This window comes from Empidonax traillii, unplaced genomic scaffold (assembly GCF_003031625.1).
Source record: "Empidonax traillii isolate 1590-97213 ecotype Southwest subspecies unplaced genomic scaffold, ASM303162v1 scaffold1608:size196868, whole genome shotgun sequence".
Lineage (NCBI taxonomy): Eukaryota > Metazoa > Chordata > Aves > Passeriformes > Tyrannidae > Empidonax > Empidonax traillii.
In genome coordinates, this window is record NW_020956801.1 from 14,903 (window position 1) to 39,504 (window position 24,602).

General features: G+C 41.1%; 1 protein-coding gene across 1 annotated transcript in view; it reads left to right on the forward strand.

Moving 5' to 3' along the window:
- Nucleotides 1–293: 293 nt before the first annotated feature.
- The window catches only part of EPHA6 (EPH receptor A6), a gene marked incomplete at its 5' end in the record, with an annotated part of 113,537 nt that continues 89,228 nt past the window's right edge, over nucleotides 294–24,602 (forward strand). The window contains 4 exons of the mRNA XM_027908080.1: nucleotides 294–418; nucleotides 16,532–16,579; nucleotides 17,000–17,162; nucleotides 23,328–23,436. Of these exons, the coding sequence (XP_027763881.1) occupies nucleotides 294–418; nucleotides 16,532–16,579; nucleotides 17,000–17,162; nucleotides 23,328–23,436 (445 nt within the window). The remainder of the gene's footprint in view (nucleotides 419–16,531; nucleotides 16,580–16,999; nucleotides 17,163–23,327; nucleotides 23,437–24,602) is intronic.

The window sequence follows — 24,602 nt, forward strand, 5'->3', positions numbered from 1 at the left end:
CAGTGCGACCCGGCCGTGCCCAGCCCGTGCAGGGACCAGCACAGGCGTTTCTTTCTGTATTTTTGCATGCAGACGTTTTCCAGGAGCTGCTCTGCACTTCAGCAAAAGAGTCAGCAGTGTGTACCTGAGACATGACCTCCAGGTGAAATGGTTCCCCTGGGAATTGCCATCTGTCATGCTTTGCTGTCTGCAGGTCACTCGCGGTCACCCGGGGTTGGTGTCCTCGGACAGTAGGTTGAAAGGATAAACCGTGTGCTTCGTCTTTAACCCTTAGTTATCCTTTTCCCTTTCAGCACCCACCTTGATAGGTATGGTAAGGAAGGACTGGGCTTCCCAAAACAGCATTGCCCTCTCCTGGCAAGAGCCGGACTTTCCCCATGGAGCAATTCTGGACTACGAGATCAAGTACTATGAGAAAGTAGGTCTCGCTTACAGCATCACCCAACCTCAGATCCTAAAGAGCTATGTGTTTCGTATTTTTAATAGTATTTTTTTAAAAAACACTTTAAACTTTTCACTTGATCCCACACACAATGCTATGAATGCTAAAGTAGACGTTCTATTTTGCACTGAATTTTTTTTGTTGCTTTACTTGTAACTTGTTAATGACTGTCTTGTTTCACATCAGAATCAAGTAAAACAGCAAGCAGACCGTATATATACTTTTCTCATAGTAGCTACATTTACTAACATGGGTAAATGGATCATATGCTTGAGCATATTTTCATTTATGGACTCTAAAAATGTCTCATTAGAGGGACCCTGAAGCAGCAGAATTAAGGTGAATGGGAACGTGGTTTCATTTGCTAAATAAAGCGATGATCTGTGCTTAAATGACAGAAATACAGGCCAAGTCATGAAAGTAAGATTTGGGGATGTTAGGCTCTGGAAATCACTGAGGATTTTCTTCCTTGACTGCACTTCTCTATTGAGATGGTGCAGCTTTAATGATGCAGAAAAAAAGGGTAAACTGGGAAAGAAATCCAAACCATTTAAATAGTGGTGCTAGAGGGAGAGGGCAGATTGCTCAGAATATTTGGGAGCCAAAGCAAGGAAGCCCTCCTTTCCTACACTGGTGTAAGTCCTGCAGGTTTTAATCCATTGCCATGGTCAGCCACAGTATGACCTGAACTCCCTGCGCTCCGTTTGTTGGTGCTGAGCACAGGAAATTGGGAGGTTTTATTCAGTTGAAGAGGAACAGCTCCAAAGATCCATAGCCTTTCGTATGGATGTAAAATGAGAAAGCTTCTCTATATATTTATTAAAATCCTTTATCAGTAGTTTGTATCAATAGCTGCCCTGCTGAGTGACATGGCAAAGGGCTTTCCTCTGAGATCCAGATGTCACCTAGCCTGGCCCGGTGTGCAGCAAGACTGCATGCTCAGGCTTTGTCCAGTTTGAACCACTCTTCTCTGTTTTTACCAAGCACCTTCTCTTTCCACCTTTTGGAAATATGGGAGTATTTTCTAACTGCTTCTCTCCCCTCTTGGATGTGGGGAGGTAAATGCACTACTGGCATCTTCCAGCTCTTCCTCACCTTGGAGCTGTGAATTAAACAGCATAGTCTGTGTCCTGTCAGGGTGTTTCTAGCAAGTGAAACTGTGACCCCTCAGGCTTCCCAGGAACCTCAGAGAGGGGCTCTTGGCATTCATGTTTTCAGCAGAGGTGACAAAATGGGGATGTTGTTGCATACCCACAAGAAATAATAGGAAAGTGAAGTAATTGTCTGCTGGATTTAGTATGAATTTGCCACAAAGGCATCCCTGTAGTGGAGAGTAAAAAATGCTGCTGCAGCTGAAGAACATGTTAGGTGTGAAAAGGTCAGACATTTTGTTAATGTCTTAGGGAGTTAGGAGAAATGCAGAAACCTTACTGATAAACACACTAGGCAGAAAAATGGAACAGCTTTTGCAGTCTTTATCCCTTTTTAACTGTCATTTGTGTTTAATAAAGAAAAGAGGGTTTATTCTGATATACAATGTAAGAAAATTAATGGCTCCAGCAAATACAAACCCTCAATCCTCCAAAGTCATCTGATTATATCAGTTCATTAACTTTGGGAAACTGAAGAATTAGCAGGATTCTAAAGTTTTACAAGTATTTACTGCTATTTCTTTTAAGATACCTTGTTGACATTTGAAAAGTTGTCAATATGTCACTGGGCAGTACATTAAGGGACCATGTCTGCTTTCAATTATAACCAGTAGGAATTTTGTGGGTTATAAGTGAAAGTCATATCCTGCCATGGGTTCCTGGAGTTTCCTGAAAGATATGTAAGCTTCAGAAATCAAATAGCTGTGGAATAAACTGTAAGCAGTCCCCAAAATGGGGCAGTTCCCATCAGTGCCATAAGACAAATCAGTGATGGTGAACACAGAGATGCATCTTCCCATGCATATCCAAAACAATATTCAGTGGATTACTGTGAAACACTCAGAATCATAACCAAATATAGTTTGGCTTTCTAGCTGTAAAAGGAAAAGCCTGTGACAACAACAAAGTTCCACTGCCAGTTAGCTCTGGATGGCTGGTCAGATTTTTAGTCTCTTGTTTATGAATACACTGGTACATTTTTAGGTGGTTGTTGTGTGACAAGAGGTCAGTTCCTTCTGCAGCTTTTGGGTCAAAAATGTGGTGAACATAAAGTGGCCTAGGACAGAATTAGAGCTGATTTGACCTGTGAGGAGAACAAAAATTCCTAGACATTCAGTCCAAGGTGCTGTGAGTTCTGTCAGGGCAAAGGGAAGAGGTTTTCCACTGCTTGAGTAGTTGTGTGATATAACCAGAGAGAGAATATCAGGATCCTGAAATAATACTTGATGTTGAGGCCTGGTAGTTGAAATACCTTACTTCAGGCAGATTATGAATAATTCTGCAACCTTTACAGTTGGCAACATTTGTCACCTTAAATGAGAAGTGAACCTTTACAGTAACACACAAAGACTCAGTTAAATGTTTGCCCTTTGAGATCTGAGATGTACTTATAAAACCATTTCTTCACAGACCTCCTTTAGATTCTTCAGAGAGTAAACACTGCAAATTCTCTCTGTTGATACTGGATGTCTGCCCCATTGTGCAGTCTGTTGTCTATACATTATATTTTATAATCCCTTGATTTCATCCCCAAACTGCCCACAATTTCTAAAAGGAAAAAATCTCTCCTGGGCACCAATATAATCTCAGTTTTGTTGCTAATAGCAATTAACTTTTCTACTCTAAAGCTGTCAGTCAGTGACCAAAGCCTGTACTATCTGCAGGATTCCTCCCATTACAAAGGTTGCATGTTTGAGATAGATGAAGGAGCGGGATAAGATCCGGCCTTGTTAGAGGCTTGTCATGACGCTGAGTCCTTCTGCAGGAATTCCTCATGGGAGAGGAAACAGAATTCAGTGGGGTTAAACCATAGCAGCTGCACTTCAGGTTGTGCAGCTGAACTGCAAAATGCTTATTCCTCCCCTTTTCTCCCCAAACCCATAGAGTTAATCATCCAAAATTGACGCTCCCCCAGAGCTGGATCAAGCATTCCAAGCTGTGGAGGTATCAGCAGCTGTATTGTTTGCTCTCTGCTGTGGCCCCAATACACCAGCTGGACTGTACTTTGTTACTCACCAGAAAATCTCTAATTAGCTAAGGGAGCCTGTCCGTGGAGGAGAGATTTTAATGGAATGTGCCCAAGCAATATGCAAGGCACTGCAATGTCTCTAAATAGAGAAACTAGAGAATATCTTTTGAATCAAGATGTTGGGGAGGGAGGGGAGGGAGGGAGGGGCTGGCTGGTATTTCTTTGCTTTCTTGTCTTTTGATTAAATTTACACTGAAGCCAAGTGCCTTTGGCAAAATACCTCATTTTGTTGGGTGACTCAATTTGCAGCTCCCAGGCTGTTTTCACATGGAAGATTTCACCCACCTCCGTAGGACAGGGAGTGGACAGGATATGTGGGATGTCAGATATTACTTTTCCTCCATTCCAGTGTGATTTAGGGTTGAATTAATAAATAAAAATGAGAAAATAACCACGCAGTAGAGGCAAGGGGGAAATTAGTTTTCCAGTGAGATTTGAAAAAGAGATGAAGAGCTGATGAGGCAGAGATATAGAGCAAAGGACCAGATTTAAAGAATTAGAGAGCAGTATGACCTTGTTAATTTTTCTATCAGTCAACAGCTGCATTTACTTAACTTACATGAGAAATGATGCTCCTTCTTAAAATCTAATATTAAAACAAAGACCCCTATTTCTTCGAATAATCAGTAATGTGAATTAAAATGAGCCCTCCTGAATGTGAGTAATTGAACTTGAGGTACATGACATGATGGGAATAATGCAAAGATTTAAGACTCTCAGTGCATGATGTTCTGACTGGCAGAAAAATTTTTTTCAAAAATTAATATGGACAATTTTAAGAAGAAGAAAGTAATTACAAGAAAGTAATTTTGTCTTTTAGAGCTGTTTGCCTGTAGTATTCTGTAGTTTAAAGCAAACCTCCCTGTTCTAGAAATTTGTACACAATATTATTTCCAAGCCATAGAAGTGCAGATATATAGTAGATCACACACTCTGTGTTTTGAAGGCAGAAGGATGCACAGAGCTGTGAGCTGATATTCCTGTCGTTTTTTCTCTTCATTTTTTTGAGGAACAGATAATCTTGTGCTGTGCTCAGCCCCACAGTGAAGTCCAGCACAGCAAAGCGTAGTCCTGGGCACACCCCAGGTACCCACCTTGCTCTATTCCATCTTCTGTTCCCTTGTGAACGGGCAGGGGAAGGTGTGTGACTCACCCTGCTGTAGGACAGCAGATGTTCCTCCGTGTCTTCTCCAGCTAAGGAGATATTTCTTTATGATCTTCCTGGGCTAATGAACCTAATCTTGGGTTAATGAACCTAATGCTACCTGAGCACTGTCTGCAATCCCGCCTCAGTGAACAGGAGCCACACGTGTTTTTATGAGACAAGATTTGGAGGTTTCCTTTGAGAAGCCACACCATATAGATCAGACAGTACTCAGAATTTCTATGGGAGTTTTTGGAAATGAGAAGTAGAATTAGTCATTTCTCCTGTGTGCCTTTCTGTGAGGTCTGTGTGACATCTGTGAGGTTCATTGACCCTCAACCTCCCTGCTTCCCAAATAGCCAAACGTCCCCAATCTTTCCATCTCTTTAACTACAGCTTTGCATAATGTTTCAATGAGTTAGAAGAAAGGCATCTTTTTCAGACACAGCTATGGAACAACTTCCCTATTTCCTTGAAGTAGCAGCTGCTGCATTCTTAGTTCAGATTTTGCCTTTCTGGTAAATTTTTGCACCCTGAAGTGTGACACTGTCAGGAGGCTGGGGGGGCCTGCAGGCTGTGTGCCAGAATTCGTGTGCAGATGGAGTTCATGTGGTGCTGTAGGGGCTGCACTGTTACCATGTACGAGTTCTTCCTCCAGGCATGTTCTTTTACTGCTTGATAACCTTTCCAACTTCCTGACTAAATTTGGAAGTCCACATCAGTGACAGGCTTGGGGAACAGGAAAAGGCTTCCAACAGTAGCAACAGGCATAGGAGCACTTCAGCTGCTGGCCAGTCAGTGAGGATATTCAGGGCAAAATGCGGAACGATTAGCTGGGTAATTTCTAGCTAAGAATTATTTTATTTTAATGAACACTTTGCTGCTGTAGTATTTTTCAAATTATTCAAATTGTTCGAGGCTTACATAGCAATTTGCTCCCTACAAGTTTCTGGAATGAAGAAACACGAGACTCATGCAATGACACACTTTCATTACATTTTCAACACATTCTCATCAGAACCAGAGTATTGAATATTTGGGATATATGAGAGCTTTAGGATAGAAGTATTAAGCAGCCCTCAGTATTTGTTCATAGCTGCAGGGACAGCTCAGCATGTCACAGTGGGGCTCCAGGGCTCCAAGGAGTGCCTCTGGCATTCCTGGCCGTTCAGAGCTCCTGGGAAATGAACCATATCTGGTGAATGTTTTCAAAAAATAATCACTACAAATGTGCTTTGGGATCTCATCATTAAAATGAAATCTCCTAGCTTATTTTAGCATAGTAAGTGATGTTAAACAAGCCTCTCAGTTTCTCTCTTCTGCTGTTATTAACCTAGTTTCCCAGGGGAAAAACTGTAAAAGCCTTGGATTCTAAAAGAAGGAAAAAATAGGTCTCAGAACGGCTGAAAATGAGAGTGAACAATTACCAAACTCTCTGACCAGATATAATTTTTGCCTGCAGGAAAGAACCTAAGAACCTTGCAGCAGCCATTATTAATGACACTGATATAATTACTATTAGGAGGAAAAGAAATCTGGCATCTCAATATCAATTCCATGCAGCAAGGGGTTTATCTCAGAAGTTCTGGGCTAGGCCTTCTCCATCAGATGCCTGCTTTGGCTTTGTCCCCTAATCACTGTCATCAGTTATCTGGAGAGAGCTGCTAAACATTTGTATTTAATATTAAAGTAGCCTACAGGACTGTGCCTATTGCTGTTGTTGCTGCTGAACCAGAAATTCTCAGTGAGAAATTTGCTGCTGTTTAAGCAAGCCTGGTAGATTTGATTAAAAACAAAACCAACCAAGCATACTGAAGTCTCTGCTGATCTCACGCTCCTGTCTGCAGCCAATACTATTTTCTCCAAGGAAAATTGCATGTGCAGTTCTTATCCCAGTAACTGCTAGAAGAGCTGCACAAATGCAGTTAAAGTGTATTAATGGTTTGGGGTAAATGGTTTTCAAATGCTTTCAAGGGTGTAGGAAAAGCATAGGAGGTATGCAAACCATTGCAAGGCAACAAGCACAGCTGGTTCCATAGCTCAAATATAGCTAGGAAAGCTAAACCCACTGAGGTTAGTTATGAATAAAAAGAATCATTAGGCATTTTGCAAGACTTTCAGCATTTGAATCTCAGGAAAAAATGTTGTAAAAATTGTTTACTGACACAGCAATAATAATAATAATAATGTTAACTCCAAGGATCAGCTGTCAGTCATAAGCATGTGTTTAGGTGGGGTCAGAAATCCAAAGCAGCTGTTTTATAGTGCAGTAAGGTTCAGCTCTCTCCTCAGGACAAACTTCAGATGATTTTGATGCACAAATTATAAAAAAGAAATATTGTCTCTTCAAAGAGGATAGATCAGTTGCATAAAAGGAAGAGGTATGGAGTTTAACACGTTTAATCCTGACTTAACAAAATAATGTCCTCCCAAAACATTTTATTATTGCTGTTTCTGGTTTATCAGCCAGCTGCAGTGTGCTTACCTCGGAGTTTAGTTCCAGTAAGTGTGAGAACAGAGTTGGACTTCCCTCAGGTACCTTAACACAAACCCAGGAGTCCAGCTTTGGGTTTGACAGTTTGACAAATTTTTACAAAAAAGAATGGCCAGTTTTGAGCAACGACCTGAATATAACAAGTGTACCTGTCAGAAGAGAGATGGCCATCCAAGTGAAAGTGGTGTCCTTATTTAGAAATGAAATACAATGTCTAGGTCTCCATTTCTCTAAAACCTGACAGAATGTTTCCTTTAGACCCTCTAGAAAGAAGAACTGGATTTAAAGTTCCTGAAAATCTTCACCTGTGAGCCTAAACTATTTTAAAAACTGAAGCTTGCACAGTGTTTTCATAGCACACAAATGACTTTCTGTTCATAAATTGTTGTTTTGCAAACATAAAGGTGTATTGGCAGATTAAATCAAGAAGATATGTACCTTGAGAGACCTGGCTTTACATCTTTGCCTAAATGAAGGAATGTTCCAATATGAGATAGCCCTTAATTTAAAGTTTCTTCCTGCAGTCCTTGATGCATTCAGGAGATATTTGGGCAGATAGAGATAATTTTTTTCTCTCTCTCTCTTTTTCCAAGACTGCATTGCAACTGTACCCTAACCATAGAAAAGGGCAGATTATTAGTTTTCCACTTTGAACATTCCTTTTCACGTTAAAGGAAGATGAAGCTGCTGATGGCATAATATCAGCAACCTCTTCTTTATAAAGTAGCAACCTCCCCAGAGCAGTCATCCTGGGAGAGGGGAACAAAATCCACAGGGAAAGAGGAAGCTCCTTTCAGGAGAGCCACTCGCCTTTAATGCACCAAAACATAGTCCTTTCATATTTAATATTACTGTAGCATTTCACCGTGTGGGGATGTGGCTGCTGAAATGAAAAACAAACAACTGAGGAGCTTTTCAGTCAAAGTAGCAAGTCTGTTAACCAATTTGGACTCACAGAAAGGGTATCTTATTCAGTCCTTCCCATGCAGTTTTGTTAGTTTTGTGCCCTAACGAAATCACAAATGTTTATTTCATTGATTCAAAGAGACACAGTGTTAAAATGCTCTCTTTGTCTTTGGCAGTGTTTTAATGTACTGGCACTGATGGTTTCAGAGTGCCCTTTCTTGATGTGCCTGGGATGGCTGAGTTAACAACCCGTTATTATGTACTCCTTCCCGAGCTGTTCATGGCTTTGGAGTCCTCTGCAGGAATCCACCTGCTGCTCATAAACACCTTTATGTTGCTGGAGGAACTTCCCCGGGTTGATGCATCTTGTATTTGCAGTGACCTTGCACAAACTAGCTACTTTTCTTGCCTATCCTGCAAGTGCTCCTGTTAGACTAAAATAATTCTTTAGAGACTGAGGGAGCTCTTTTTAAAAAGGTATTGACACTGATCTGTAAACTTCATCAACATTTTTTCAAACTTGCTATTGTTTTTACTGCCTCCAAAAATAATATTTCTGCTAAAGTTAGTTCTATTAGAAATGGGCTCTTCCCAGAAACCTTGCAGAAAACTTGCTTTTCCAGTTTTTGAAGTGTAAAATCAGCATTTGACTTCACTCAGACTTTTTACTTTGCCCCTGAAATTCACGTTAAACTAATAGGAAAAAAAGATTTCTGTTTTGCTTACAGTCCACTAGCTCACCGAGGGGGTTGAAGACAACATAAATTTAAATAAGGTGCTGTATTTATTGCTGATGCAATGCCAGGTTCTGCAGTACAAGTCATGACACCACAGGTGAATTCAACCCTCCTGAGTTAACACTGCAAGAGATGTTTGCCCTCTGCCTGCACTGAGACACAAAAAGATGCACACACACGCTCACAAATACACAAAAAATGTGATATTTCACTGACTTTTCAATAGTTCTTCTCTATTTATATCTGAGGAGCCTTGCATAATGCAAACTGCTGTGCAATCTCTACACAGAGATCAGCAGCTCCCCTCTTGCCTCTGATTTATTATTTGAATTGCAGTGATTAAAGTCAAACATGAGTTAGTATAGACTTTCTTTTTAGAGCCAAAATACTTCCTCCAAAGCTGACTTTTCATGGGGTGCTGAAATCTATATTAATATTGTAAACACTATTCTATACTTTTACATCCTGATTTTCCTGGAAAAGGGAAGTATTTGTCCCAAAGAACCCTACACACAGTTAGCATATGAAAGACTTGTTATCATTTAGCATTCATGTGGTCTGAAAGGAATCCTAATGATTTCAGCATTTCTTCATTCCAGAACCAGAACAGCAATCTGAATGGGTTCAGTCTGTGAGAGCAGATATTTTGCTTAGGTAAATAAAAGGGATGGTTTTATTGATACCACTGTAATAGTTCTGTTATGTGTAGCTATGAACCAAGTAACCAACTGTGGCTAGTTTTGCTTTAGTTATGCCTTGTTTTCAAGCTGCTGTGTATCAGTAAGGATCTTTTCTATATTGGGCAGGCAGGAAATATTCTGTGGCAAATGAAATATTAGTCTGCTCTCCTAATTTTAAAAAATATTTATGCAGAAGATCCAAACTACTCTTAAACCAATCTTAAAATAAGCCTGGTGACTCTGCCTGTCCTAACATCCTAAAAGGCTGAAACCTATTTTAGAAAAGCCTTGGAAAGGATGTTTCCACAAGAGGTTTTTCATACAGTGTGTAGTTCTCACAAGGGTGGTTTTAGAGCTGAATACATCACAGATAGAAGTTAAAATTTTCCAGCAAAATGTTACCTGACAAAACCTCCAGCACTGAAAGGGAACCCTAATCAAAATCCTGGCGTTTTTGGATTGGTAAAACCACTTGATTTTTGCAACTTGGAAAATATGTTGTGCTTTTTTTGTGTGTGTGCTTTTTTTTTTCTTTTTTTTTTTCTTTTTTTTTTTGTGGTGGGGAGGTTGGTTTGGGTTTTTTTGCAGGGGGTGTTTTTTGAGAGGGTTTTTTGAGGGATGGAGGGATGTTTTACTTTTGCCAAAATAGAGCAGTGGCCACTCTCTACTGTAGCAAGTCACCATCTTTATAGAAGCCTCGTAAAGAGCTGGATGATTGCTCTGGCACTGAAATTCCATTTCAGTTGTGAGACACTTCTTTCCATCAAAGATGTCTTCAGTCTGCAGTGTGAAATAGGGTGACCCCAGCTGTGAGTTCTGCCATGAGGGACACAGCAGTCCTGCTTTGTACAGCTGTGGTGTTACCATGCTGATCGTGTCAGGTTAGAAGATTGCCTGCCAGATGTCTCAGCAGCTCAGAGACCCTCAGGTGCTTGGACTGTGACTTTTACACTGCAGGGTTTTTACATCAAGTGGGTTGTCCCTTTTTGTTATCTTTCCTCTAGGGTCTGGCATTTTCAATTTACAAACTTCATTATCCAGTGACCTACTTCCCATCTGTAGCTACAAGTACTGTTCCTGTGGTATACACAGATATTCTGGAATTGACTGAACGTGTCACTGATATTCATGATTATTCATTATTTCTTACAGACAAGAAACTAGAGTATATTCAATAAAACAATCAGGAAGCAGATTTAAAAAAAAAAAAAAAATCCCCACAGTATTTTTTAAACACAGCTTGTAATTAAACTTGTTGCCTAGGGATGTTTTGGAAGCCACAAGCAAAATTGGTTCAAAGAATAATTAAGCAAATTCATGGAAGAAAAGTCCATGAGCTGTAAAACATAATGAAGCAAATTCAGTTAATTTAGGAACCCACTAATCTACAGATTGCTGGGCTCTGGGGGAGTGTGAAAGGTGAGCTTGGGGACAAGGAACTTGTACTGCCTGTGTTGATCTCAAGTCTGCAGTGGCATCAGGGCCTCATTCAGAAATCTGAACTGTGAATCCCATGCACCAAATGAGTGACCTGGGAATTGCTGGCTGTTATAAACAGTTCCCTGGGCCTGTTTCACAGCAGAGAAAGTCACACAAGGCTTCCAAGCTTCAGATTTTCGGGACTGCTCCTGTTTGCTGTTGAGCTCTGTTTGCCAGCAGGTCTGTTACATCATTGTGAGGTAAACCTTGGTGTTAGGTAACTCAGAAGAAGCTGTGCTTCACTGTCCAAAGGTGACAGCAAAACTTGTGAATACTACTGGAGTTGATTTTTACCATTAGTGATACAGTTCGTGCTTGCAGGAGCTTCTGCTGCTTTCCAGGTGGAAAGGACAGTGCAGGGGAAAAGAAAATTAAAATGAGAATAAAAATAGGAATAATCTTTGAGGCAGCTGGAGAGGCTGGTGCTGGAGAGGTTTACGCTGCTAAATACTTTTATTTAGCAAACAAATGTTATCAGAGAAGCTCATAACTGACAGAAAAATGGAATTTAATATCTGTGCTTATCTGATAATTCACGCCATGTTTGCCAGCTGCCTTTATTATGTGCTGAATGGCCCCTGTTCCATCACTAGTTTGAGGCACAGACCTGCTTTTATTCCTTTCAGTTTAATCTCTTTGTCAGCACAACAGGCAGTGTCCCGTCTGATGCCTTCACACCCTGCAGTCCCATTCAGCTGATCGTGTTAACCACGGCCTGGCTCTGCCCACCCCTCCCTGTCTGTGCTGGGGGGATTGTAACACCAGGTTAGAGTCTCCCTGCCCTCATCTCTCCTCCTTTCATGTTCTGCTCTTCATGGTTCACCTCACACCAACTCATTTCTGCCTTGCCCACTGTATAATGCAATTCAAAGGAGGTTTGTCTGGGGTTTGACCTTTCTGTATTTTCCTTATGACTGGTTCTTTGTTCTTCCCCATCCCTCCCTGACGGCTTCACTTTGTATGGGCAGAAAGTGAGGCAATCAGAACATAAAATATTGAATGGCCAAGCAGGTAAAGCACACTTCAGCATTTCAGCTTCCCAAAGTGTTACATCCCAGGTTAATCCCAGGAAGGGAAGGGAGCAGGTTACAGCCTGAAGTGGCTGATACCTTTAGCGCTGCAGGGGTCTCCTCTGAAGCACACACTGCAGCCACTGGCAACTTTCTCCATGGCTCTGCTTTGTCTTGTCACAGTTTTCAGCTTGGATCAGACTGATCCTCACATCTTTGGGCTCACTTTTCTAAATTTACCTTAAGTTTGTTGTTCAGCTGGGAACCAAAGATCCAAAGCTTTTGGGAAGCCTGTTTACTGTAAGAGTATCAGTGGTACCTTTTACAATTAGTTCTATTATTGTCATTTTTCTTGTCACTCTGTTTGTCTAACCCTGTTGATCAGATGGTAATCAGACAGCAATTAATGTTAGAAGCACTTTTTCTGAACCTATGAGTCTTCTCTCTAATATCTTTCAAATATTACTGCCAGCATTCCTGTTAATTTGACTGCAAGTCAAAATACTCCTCTAAGAGAAAAGCAAACACCAAATTAATGAATATAAAGAAGCTCTCAAAGATGGACTTTGAGTTAATAAAATTAACTCAAATTAATATTAATGTAGTTAATTTTGATGATTTGAGTGTACTCCCCATCTAATACAATTTATGTAAGAAGAGAAACCAGTGTGATGAGACAACAGGAATTCAGAACTCGTGAAAATATTTTATTGCAAAGAAAGAAAATCCTTTTTGAGAATTAGTTGTGGCAGGAATACAGGCAGTATAAATCAGAGGCAATGCCCTTAAATTACAGCTAGGGAGGCTCTGTTTTATTGGAGATCATAGAGAGTTGGTACAGACTCCACAGGTAGATTTGATTTGCCTTACTAGATTCTATTTGAACTGATCAATCGCATATTTACTACACCTAGTCAATAACTACTGTTGTATTCTAATGTGTATCACAACATTAAAGTTCAAGTGGAGTGCCATCACAGCTGATTCCATGGGAAAAGTAAGGAAGAATTTAAAGATTTAGTTTCACAACAAACTAGAGCTTTAGTTACTAAAAATTTCTGTCTTCAGAATTGTGGTCATTCCTTTGAAAGAATGAACCTTCCTCTGTAGGTCACATTGTGTATATTCTTCAAACTGCTGTATCTAGAAAAGATGTGATTCAATCATCTCATTTAAAAAAAAAATGATGCTTTTAGTTAAACGTTTATAGTGTGAGAATCGTGAAACTCCAAACCTTTTTTACTTTAATGTGGTATTTATTCAGCTCTGACACTGTGCTGTAGGGTACAGGATAAAGCCCTGGTCCCTTGGTGTATAGATTTAATCTTTGTTAGTATTTCTTTCAGTTAAATAATAATGCTCTGAGCAGGCCAAGCAGGATCATGTGGCTTAAGTATAAATCTTGTACACCTGAAAGTCCCCGGATTTCTATCAGTGCTTTACTGGTAAGGTTCATCTTTTAAAGGTTATTTGACCATTTTAAGGAAAATTCTGCATTTCAGCTTTTATTTCTATTATTTTTGTTGCAATATTTTCCTTTATATGTGTTTAAAAGCCTTCATTTCTGTGCTTTTTCCCCCTGTAGTAAGAGGGGGGAAGGTTCAAGTGTTCCCACAGGGGTGGCGTGTGAGCGTGTTTGTTTGCAAGTGTTAATGTCACCAGGGGGAATCCCCCTCCTCTTGAGCACACGAGGAAAATGGGGCTAATCATCACAATAATAGAACATCTGGATATTGAATGGATATGGCACTAATAAAGTAGCTACTTGCAGTGAGTGGAGAACTGCAGTTTAATCTGGTGATGTTATAGAGTGGAAACGTTTCATCCCAGCGTTTGCTGATGGCACAGATGCAGCTTCTCTGGTGCTCTGCAAAAGCAGAAAGCTTTTCATTACCTTTTCCCCTCTGGTGCTGGTACTCCAGTAAATTAGGCTGTCTGCTCTGAGTCCCCTGGCACCGCTGGAGCTTCCATTCAGTCAGCTGAGATATGGAACAAATGTCCTGACTACAAAGCCAAGTATAAAATTAGGATGGATCTGGATTCAGATACCCACACAGAGGTGGCTGCAGGAAAGGGTTTCATTCTGAAAGGTGTTCCTGTTGGTGCACAGACCAACACTGTCTCTTATAATCAAAACTGAACCCATTGCCAAGAAGAATCACCCAAACAATAAGAAAAATACAATTTCCTTAGAAATGGAGATAACATTTTTCAAAGTCCATAATATAATCTCGTTTAACCTGGATATCTAGTCACAGACTGGGTATTATATTGTGCCATAACACTGGCATCACTTGCATTTGGATTATATTTATGTTTTAATTACAGATTTTCACCAAGATAAATTTGCAGTAGGCTATGGAAGAGATCTAATGAATTTCCTCATATCAGATTCTGTCCAGCAGTTCTACGAGTATATTATATTTAACTTCAGCTTGTGTTTAACCCTCTGGCCACTGTGTTCTCAGAACTGCTGCTTGTCAGTGCTGTGCCATCTTAAGATCACAGATGCTGCTCTGATAATGTTGTAAAGGCTCAGAGCATTTCTTGTACCCTCCCTTTTATATGAGGGCCATATACAGTGGCCAACACTTCTCTTACTCCTTATGTGTCGTGGGAAATACAGCCATATCAATGAAGCTTTTATTTTATTTTGCAGATTTTTACTAGTCCTCTGTAGTTTTCAAGAAATACAAAATAAATATAGTCCTTGGCAGTTCCCACCGACCCTGGTCCTGTCACTGTTCAGGTCAGAGATCTATCACAGACCATACTGTGGCTTCTCCCAGCACTCAAAGTCATGCTTCCTTTTGATGGAAAACAGGGTGCACAGGGGTTGATGTATATCTGCATTTTGCCACGACGCAAAAGTGAGGTCTGGAAAAAGCAAGCACTAACATCCAGGAAATACACCTACGTCCTTCAGTTTAAAATTCAATTTTTGAACCCAGAATCCCTGCAAAAAGTAGGGCATGTGATCTGTAGCAAGAATAAAACAAAGCATCCCATACCTCTCTGCAGACTAGAACTGTATTGTTTTCAGTCTGAGACTGCCTTTAGCCTTCTTGCAAAAGATCACAGCAGAAGGAGATGCCAGCCTTGAGAGCCACCCCCATCCCCCTCAAACTGCATCTCTCCGTGGAAAGCTTTGGCTTTCCAGGTAGGCTGCAGGTGTTGTCACTGTCAAGAGAACAGAATAATGGCAAAGCATCCGCTCTTTGGAGAATTGTCTCATGTCTGAATCCAGTCCAAAAAGGCTGAATTCTTTGTAAAAAACATCCCAGCCATATGAAATTTCCAGCTATGAATCGTTTTGTCTTAAATAGCAGTTTTTTAACAGTCAAAGTAGTTAATAATAGTATCTTAATTATAGTCTCTGTCCATGACATTACATGTACACTGTACCTTACTATTTCAATCTAAACACTCACAGCTTCAAAATTTAGTGAGAGCCTCTAAAACAAATCAACACTTCTTCTTACTATAGTTTCTCAAAGTATTTCTTCTGCTTGAAGTGAGCAGCAGTTACTAACTAAACTAACTGTTAAATGCAGTTATTTTATACATTGGTCACTTTTGCCTTCCTTCTGCTCCTTCACTTAACAGAATCATGAGGTTGCTTTGGTGTGTGTGCTTTTTTAATGTGTTTTTCCCAGTCATTTCCCTGTAGGCCTAGTGGGGGAGCAGGGATATACCTGCTGCCCTGTGCTAATGTTACTTTGTTACGCATGACTGAAATTAACTCAGCATGTTTCATATCAAACTGTTTGTTTTATGTACAAAGTTTGTATGGGAATGTTTCTCCCAAGAGGTTAAGAGTCCAACAGAATCCTACTGTAACCTTTTCTTCTCCTGGTGATATCTCTTCTGTGAACCAGATTGTTTCCCTCTTAGCAGGTTGGAATTACCCTTTGAATAACTTATCCCTACTCTGATAGTCCTGCATGGTGCAATAAATGTATATGGTGCCCTCTGGGTGTCACAGTGGGATTGTTAAGCATATGCCAAGGACATTTCTGCTCATTTGTCAGATTGGAGACAAATCCTGCTCCACTGAAGTAAAGCTGGCCTTAAGGCAGCACATAAAATATTACAGATTACTGATTTCTCAAGTGACAGTGACTAATGACAGGGAACAAATGCTCTCCCTCCAAGCCAGCCACTCTTCCCTCGTGTAAAAGCATCGCCACAGACCTGTCTAGCAAAGCAGCTCTCGGTGTGGCACAGCAGCCGGTGTGGCTGGGCTCTGTGCTGCAGCACCTGCTCTGCACTGCTGATTCCCAAGGGTCTCTGCACCCCACAATTCTCAGGGATCTCTGGGAGAGTCAGCAGCTGCCCAGGATCAACTGCCAGGACATTAACAGGGGACTTTGGAAATTTAGTTTGGCAGCAGTGGAGCTGTGCTAGAACTTGACAGGCTTTAAAGAAAAAGTTAATTTTTATTTTCTTTTACCCACAGGTCTACCCACGGATAGCGCCGGCATTTTGGCACTACCTGCGGGTAGAAGTGAGTAGCGGGCGTTTGAATACTCCCACGTCTTTACTTTACAGCTTATTAGTATTTCCTGGCCTCCTAGCTTGCCCATTGTGCAGAAATAATTAGCTGCCGTTCTAGTTGCCATTTTTTCTGTGAATGTAGTCTTGTACTAATTCCATATTGGTTTGACTATGGTGTGATTACTAACCCGAGTCACAGAGATATGTCAATATGCAAGATTAAAGAAAAAAAAAATGCAATCCAAAAGTCAAGGCCATATCATACATGTCAGAACTATAGCACAAAGTACGAAAATCCACACCTGCACCTCCTTTTAGAGACACATTTTACATTCATGGGAAGAATACGGAGCTTCAGTTCTGTTATATCATTTTTGCAAAGTTTGTTGGACTCATCTTGCTGTCGTTTCTTCCCTCTTTTGTCCCCCAGGAGCATGAGCAGCTCAGCTATTCCTCCACACGGTCCAAGGCTCCGAGTGTTATCATCACAGGTCTCAAGCCAGCCACCAAGTACATATTCCATATCAGAGTCAGGACGGCAGCAGGATACAGCGGCTATAGCCAGAAGTTTGAATTTGAGACTGGAGACGAAAGTAAGTTTCCCTGAAGGGAAAAATAAATGAAATACGATAGAAGTTAGCATCTAACTCCAAAGCAGTGAGACCCTGGGAGTCTGAACGGCTGAACCCACACCCTTTATCACCAAGTGACCCCTTCCGTGTGGCACAACCCGCAGGCCTCAGGCTGGCGGTGCCGGAGTTATGAGGGGGAACGGACATTTCAGCCCAGAGCTGCAGCTGAAGGAACACCCTCCCTAAAATTGCCTTCTGGGTCCCTTCCAACCTGGGCTATTCTAGGATTCTGGGGTCATTTCTCTCCTTTGCCATCTAGAAATACCCTTAGTCATGCTGCACTGAGTCCTCACGCGGGTCCCACAGCAGGGATGGGCTCTCCCCCCGGCAGTTTTTAGTGCCCTCAGACTCTACAAATTAGAAAAAACAACGTTTTTATACGCATGTCCATCAACCCGTGATTTGCCAGTAAGAAGCCAGAAGCCTACACGTTCCTTCAGAATGTGCAAAAGGGCTTGACGTGCGATGTTCATTTGTCCTAGGGCAAATATGCTTTTATCTGTAACTGGAGCCCTCTCTGTTTGTTGTTTTTTTTTCCTCTCTCTTCTAACTTGCTCTTTATGGAAGAAGTTTGTTTGTTTGTTTGTTTGGTTTGGTTTGGTTTGTTGGATTTTTTTTTAATTAATGGTTCAAAGCTTTTTTTTCCTAGAGAGGTTTTTGCTGTATTACCTCAGTGCCTAGAGGAATTTGTAAAATACTGAATAATTTCCAGCTGTTAGGCAGTGCAGTGTTTTCATGCTGTAGCTCTCCTGTGCAGGGCTCGTCCTAAAACTGAGGGTATTTTCCATGTCAGCCTTTCCATCACTGGGAGAAAATAACCTGAAAGCAAAATAGTTGGCTTGTTCCAGAAGGACTTAGGGGACAAACTGGATTTATGCAATGTGGGCTAGTGCTTGGGCTGAACAGAGTGGTAAATGTAAGCACATGATGATATTTCATCCAAAAGCAGTGTAGACTTTCATATGCTTTAAATCCATCATATTAACAGCTAAAAAATAGACATTTCAGAAATGTTGAGAGAATGCCTGATTAGGTGTTTTATAAAATTGAAGACCAGGAAAAAATAATTGACCTGAAACCCTGATCTTGGTGAAACTTTAACTTCCTTACTGTAAGCACAGATGGTGACTTTTTTTTTTATTTCTGGATTCCCACATTCTTTCCCCTCTTCCCACATCCAAAAAATGTACCTTTAACTTTTCAAACTCAAAACACGCTGTTTTGGGTTTGCCATTGGATTTGACTGAGACCCTTGAGCTCCATTCTTTCCAAAACTCCAAAGATCAAGAGAAGGGTCCCAAATCACTGATTCCAGTAGAGGCCCAATACTGGTTTAAGCACATGCTTTCATTCATGTCATGACATCCCTAGGATTTTTAGAAATACATTGAATTACCAATGAAAAATGGAGATTGTGCTTTTGCTTTTTAGAATGATTGATGTTTTGACAATAGTAAGTTGAATTTCTTATTGGAACAAACAAATCAGATAGCACATATGTCATGCTTAGAAATTGTCTTGCTGGATCTCTCCCCATGTCTGCTTAGTCCTACTGTTCAATCTCCATCAGCACTGGGTACCAAAGAATGTCTCATTTTAATCTTGAACTATTTCCTTACTGTGTTTTATGTTTTCAGTTATTCTTCACATTTGGGTTTGGTCTATCTGATTGCTCTGCTGTATCCAGAAGCCCCAGAGGTCTCACTTTTCCTCTGCATTTCCTAAACAAGAGAGACATCCTTGTTCCAATCTCAAGCTGCTTGCACAGGCTCTCCACTAATCCACGGGTCAGGAAGTGAGCATTAGGGCAAACACTTGAAAAAAGGCTTTTCAAGTGAACATATACCAAAACATTTTACATCCTTATGCCAGTGGCAGCACTGTCTTTTCATCCTAAACATCCTTTTTAGGATCACCTTTCCTTTGCCCTCTCCCTTTCCCACATTCCCCCTTTGACTGGAGCCCTTCAGCTCATTGTAAATGTAAAGGTTATCCTAATGAGTCTGTGTTTTACTTATCTGTTGTTCTTTAGCACTGTTGTTTACCAAACCTTGTAAAGCCATCTGACAGCCAGTTCCTGTCTGTTAGAGCTGCAGTTCTCACTGTCCACACTTATCTATCCTACAGCTGCTCACTATTATCTGTCTAGCTGTCTTTCTTGTCACTGCTTTATCTTGAAGTCTGCTGGAAGGCCTGGTGCCTGATAGATGTCAAGCTGAAATAACTAAAGGATGTAGCTAAGAGACAGGAGGGAGCTGTTGTTAGGGCTTCCAACCCTTTTATACCAAACACTCAAACTTTTAAAATACTGTGGAGAAATCTGCTCGAAGAGAAGGAAGAGCAGAGCTGAAAGATTCTCCCTCGTGCTGTGACTAAAACGTCTGCCCCATTTCTTCCAGTCTGCCCAGTGAGGAAATGAAGAAGCTTTAGGATATTTCCCAGTGAGGAGGGAATGTGCAGCTCCTCCTGCACACGTTGGGATGAGGAACCCAGAGAGGAGCAGACCCAGGGTGTGGATGTAAAGAGGAGCTTGTAGGGGTAGAACGGACACCAGGCTGGATGCAGGAGGGGTATCTGGGCGTGGTGTCCAGCAAGGAAGCTGGAACCATGCAATTAAACACTTTGAGTGTCCTCCCAGGCATACAACCTGAGCTGAGCATGAGGAGTAAGGGGAGTGAGGAGTTATCTGGATAATAATGTATTATAGACATGCTGCAGTCTTAAAATGAAGTCATCACTTTGACTAATCACATTAGTTGTAGGCACAATGTGTTTGAAGAGTTTTGACACTCAAACATTACAGAATACTACTGAATCATCTGCTGGGATAAGTAACAAATTCTCCCTTTTCCTTGTCTTAGGATACTCATTTTTTAAAGTATGTTTTCTGTCAAAATTAATTTACTGGCTTATGTATTCCTGTTGCACCAGTGCTTCCTCCCCCCCTTGCCTATCAGCTTCAGCAGATGGATTATGGCCCCACACAGGGTGCAGCCACATTCACCCCTGTGCTCACAGAGCCATCATCACCCAGCGCTGCATGGATTTGGGAGGGGCACACCTGGCAGGTGTGAGAGTGTGCACTGGACAGCGTGGAGGCAACAAAGTATTGATTTGAGCTGAATGAATGCTGACAGTGTTGTCTGAAATCGAGATTCTGGGGGGAAAATGCTGTGTGCTTCTGTGACTAAATGCAGTAGACTAGTATGTATACACAAAGAGATGAAATAAGGTTGCAGGAACTTGCTTGGCTTTGCAGCTTACCATCACTGGATTTTAAACTGAGTTTTTCTGTCCTGAATAATCAAAATAGTCCTGAGGAGAGACACAGGGGCATATACCAATATGCACAGGAAAAATAAGGAAGAAAAAGCAGGAAATTACAAAAAAAGATTCAAGAACATGCAGAAAAGAAGCAATTAAAGCCCTCAGTATTTACAAGTTGAACTTGACCTTAAGAGAAGGCTGGAGAAACTAGAAAAGAGCAGAGAGACTGAGAGACACATTGAATTTAATCTAGAATGGCAAAATACTGTAAGAAAAAAAAGTGTTGAGTGTCCCTGATTGCTGTCTTCTCACTGTCTAAATTGTGTTTGGTGGAACCTTTTACCTACCTGCGATAAGTCAGTGTGTGTGCATACACATGTGCTTATGTTGTGATGTTCACTGCGCTGGGCCTTTATTGATTTCATTGAAGGATCACTTCAAGCAAAAATAAGTATTTCCATCATTTTACCTTACCTGCCTCTCTGTCAGTTTTTAAGAAATCCCCATTTTCCAATTACACTTGTCTGTCATTTGACTGTTCTATCTGACAAGTAAATTAAGGTCATCTGGAAGTTTCAGGCTCGAGAGCTCCTTGTAGTGATTTGGCTACTTGAAAAAAAAAGAAATCCTAATGTCTTGGACTCTGACATCTCTGCCAACACAGTAAAATATAAACAAGAGAACCAGAATGGTCACTTTTTAAGTACACAGAGTCTCAGCTAAACATAACACTACTTAGAGGTGGGAAGGACTTAAGTCAGGCTGGAATTTCTCCCCTTCATTCCTGTAACTTTGGTTCCTGACAGAAAATATGTGTTATTAAATGGATAGATAGGATTCTGCTTTAGCTAGAACTCCAGGAAATAGCATCTCCATCCAGCAGAAAGGATCCAGGACACAGGACTTTGCCCATCTCCAGAGCTGCAGGGTGGGTCTTTGGACCATAGAATCAGTCCCAACGTTTACACCAAAACAGGTCCTGGCTTGTTGCCTTGGCAGTGAATGTCTGTTGAAGGAAACCACAGCTCATTTATCTGAGTTTGTGGTTTGCTTTTCTCCTGCTGAATTCACTATTTTCCCCCCCATCTTTCTCCTACTAAAAACCAAAAAGAGAGCTGCAGTTTGTTCCCTCCCTTCCATCGCAGAGATGGGCAAGGAAGACTCCTGTGAAACCTCCTCCACTTACAACTTCCAGCCGTGCCTGGCTGGAACAATCTTTGCAACATTTAGCACAACTCCCACTAGTCTGAAAATGCCACTCAGAGTTTTATTTGGAGAGCCCGTTATTATTTGCCTTGTTACTTTTGTGGCACGATATTTGTTATGTTGTATTTTTCCAGCTAAATCTGACCCTGTGGAACATAACACAGCACAGAGCTAGAATTCATCCACTCCCACAGCATCACTAGATATCATTTTGCAGATTAGCTATTCAGGGAGAATTTGCTACACCATTTATTGGAAAATGTGTATATTTAACTTGTCTGCAGAAAGCTTATGACCACAGACACTGAGAGCCTTGTAATTTACTGCCTGTGCATGATTCCCTAAAATTATATGCACAGAAACCTAATGCAGAAATTGAACAAGTTGCTTTTCTGCTGAAAATTTGACATAAATAAACTCCCATTGTTTTTATTTGCTTTACTGCTGTTACAAAGCCAGTTTACACTGCTAGTTTCTAAATCCACACAAATATTATTTAGAGGCCAAATGTTTTTCTTGGAAACAGCATTTTATGGGGCTTTGGACAGCAATGTGTGCATGGTATTGGGCTTCATCAGCTGCAAAGTGAGAGAATTTTGCCTGCTGAGATTTCTAGGCAGCAGCCTGGGTGATTTCCCTGAGCTTTAATCAGCTGGTGCCAAAAGAAAGCTGAAGGTTTTGCTAATTGAACAGTTTGCCAGTTTAAAATATCAAAGTTGCTTTCCTGACAAATGTAAAAAATCGTTTTCTTTTCTTTTTTACTACTCTTGTCAGAGGTCATTGAATAGAATCATTTATTCTCCTTTCAAAACAATGTTTTATTTCCCATGGAAATAGGAAGTAAGAATAGGGTAAATGTCACGTGGTGCAAATGTTCAAGTGTAACTGAGCTTAACAGATAAAACTTTGAAGTCACAAGACAGGAGACAGAGAAGAAAACAAGCCTAATTCTTTTTCTGCTCATGTAGCACTTGGACAGTGAAGACCAACCTCAATGTAAGTAGGTTTGTAGGCTTTGTCAGTGTGAAAATTTATTATTACACACAATAAATTTATAAAAAGAGCAAGTGTTTGGGGACCAGATAATTTCAGGTGATTTTTTTTAACTCCTGAATACCCTACAAAGAGCAGAGAAAAACACGAGGCATAAGAAAATGGATTTTAATAGTTTTCAGCTGCAGTGTTGACAATCCTCAAAAGCATATTATGGTAAAACTCTACGTGTTTGGTGTCAGTAAAAATAAATGCCAGACTTGCTGAAGAGTGTGTGAAGCTCCACATTTCTCTTTTTCTGCTTTGCTGATTTAGTATCTCTTACACACACAGCACTGCTGATGACTCCATGGGCCAGGTGGATGGAGAGAGGTTCTGAATTAGGTTCAGGATTAAGATAAATAAAGCTAAAGACGAAAATCCTGTCGTGTTCAAACTTAAGTAAACCACAAGTTTCTGATAATGCCAACTCCTCATTCTAGAAACCTGCAAACCCTTCTCCCCTTCCTCCTGCCTGGGACATGGATTATGGTTTCTCCCCTCTGATGGCCTTGCTAAGCAAGGGGAAACCATTACAAACCATCTGCAGCCTTTGACCACTGGAACATTTCCACCCCCCCTTCACAAGCACTGACCTCTTCTCTTTGTGCTCTCTTCCAGCTTCTGACATGGCTGCGGAGCAGGGGCAGATCCTGGTCATCGCCACTGCTGCTGTCGGGGGATTCACCCTCCTGGTCATCCTCACTCTGTTCTTCCTCATCACTGGCAGGTAACTAAAGCTGCAGCGTTCTCATTCAGGCAGGGTTGGAACCGTCTGAAACTAAAAATGCAGTAGTTAAATCAGTAAAGCACTTTGTCAGTGCTGAAATAAAGGTTAAACATAGTGGGGTGAATGCCTTCTTTGGGTTTGGGGAGATAAGCAAGTCTGTGAAATTGGGAAATAGCTTGGATATTTTAAAAATAACTTACTGGACCTCTTGCTTGCAGAGTGAACATTTAAAAGGACGTTGTACCTGCTGCACCCTCCAGGCTCTGACATAACAGGAAAAAGAAAAAAAAATAGAAGATCCCCACAGTATATTTTACAAAAATCTCATAATGGTAAATTGCAAGGCTTTGGAGGGTGCAACCCTAGGATTTTTGATGTCTTGGGGTTGGCAATGCAGCTTGCTAAATGCACTTGAACGGACCATTTTTTATTACTTTCTCTATATTAAATTTGTAGGAAAAGTCATACAAAATTCTGCACCTGTTTTATATGCACATTTCTGCATCTGTTAAGATAAAAGGCAGGAATTATGTAATGAAATTAAACTAAGGAAAACTACTCTGAAACACTGGAATGATTCTATTGCTTGCTATCTCTGGCAAACAGAAAATAGTTTCTAAAGGTCTTGTTTTATTGCTTTTTGGTTTGGTTGGGGTTTTTTTTAAGATTGAAGCTATCCCAATTGAATGTGTATTGCAGCAGTACTGTTGCACTGGCAGGGGAATTCACCAGTCTGGACAGTGTGGGGGTTTTATAACGAGCCAGTTCTCCCAGTTCCTTCAGTGCAGTGCTCTTTGTCCACCTTTCTTCAGTGGATGTGTAGATTAGGATCAAACAATGGCACTGTGCAAACGGGGTGAGGAGGCGTTCTGGTGTGAGTGCCAGATGCCACGCTGAATTGCATAGATTAGGTTTTAAGGGAACCCACAAATTCTGACTGGGCATGCTAAAAAAGACACGTGTAGGTAGGAACAGCAGTGCTTGCTGGAGCTCAGATTCCCACAGGCACAGCTCCTTCCAGGGTGCCTTTTTCCCTTTGTCACTGAGCCTGATTTCGGGATCTCACCTGCTTCCACCTGGAAGCAAAGCAGAATTTAAAAGGACAAGGACACTGTGACCCCATCTCCTGGGTGAGATCTGGGAGTTTGGGTGGGTTCTGGCCCCTC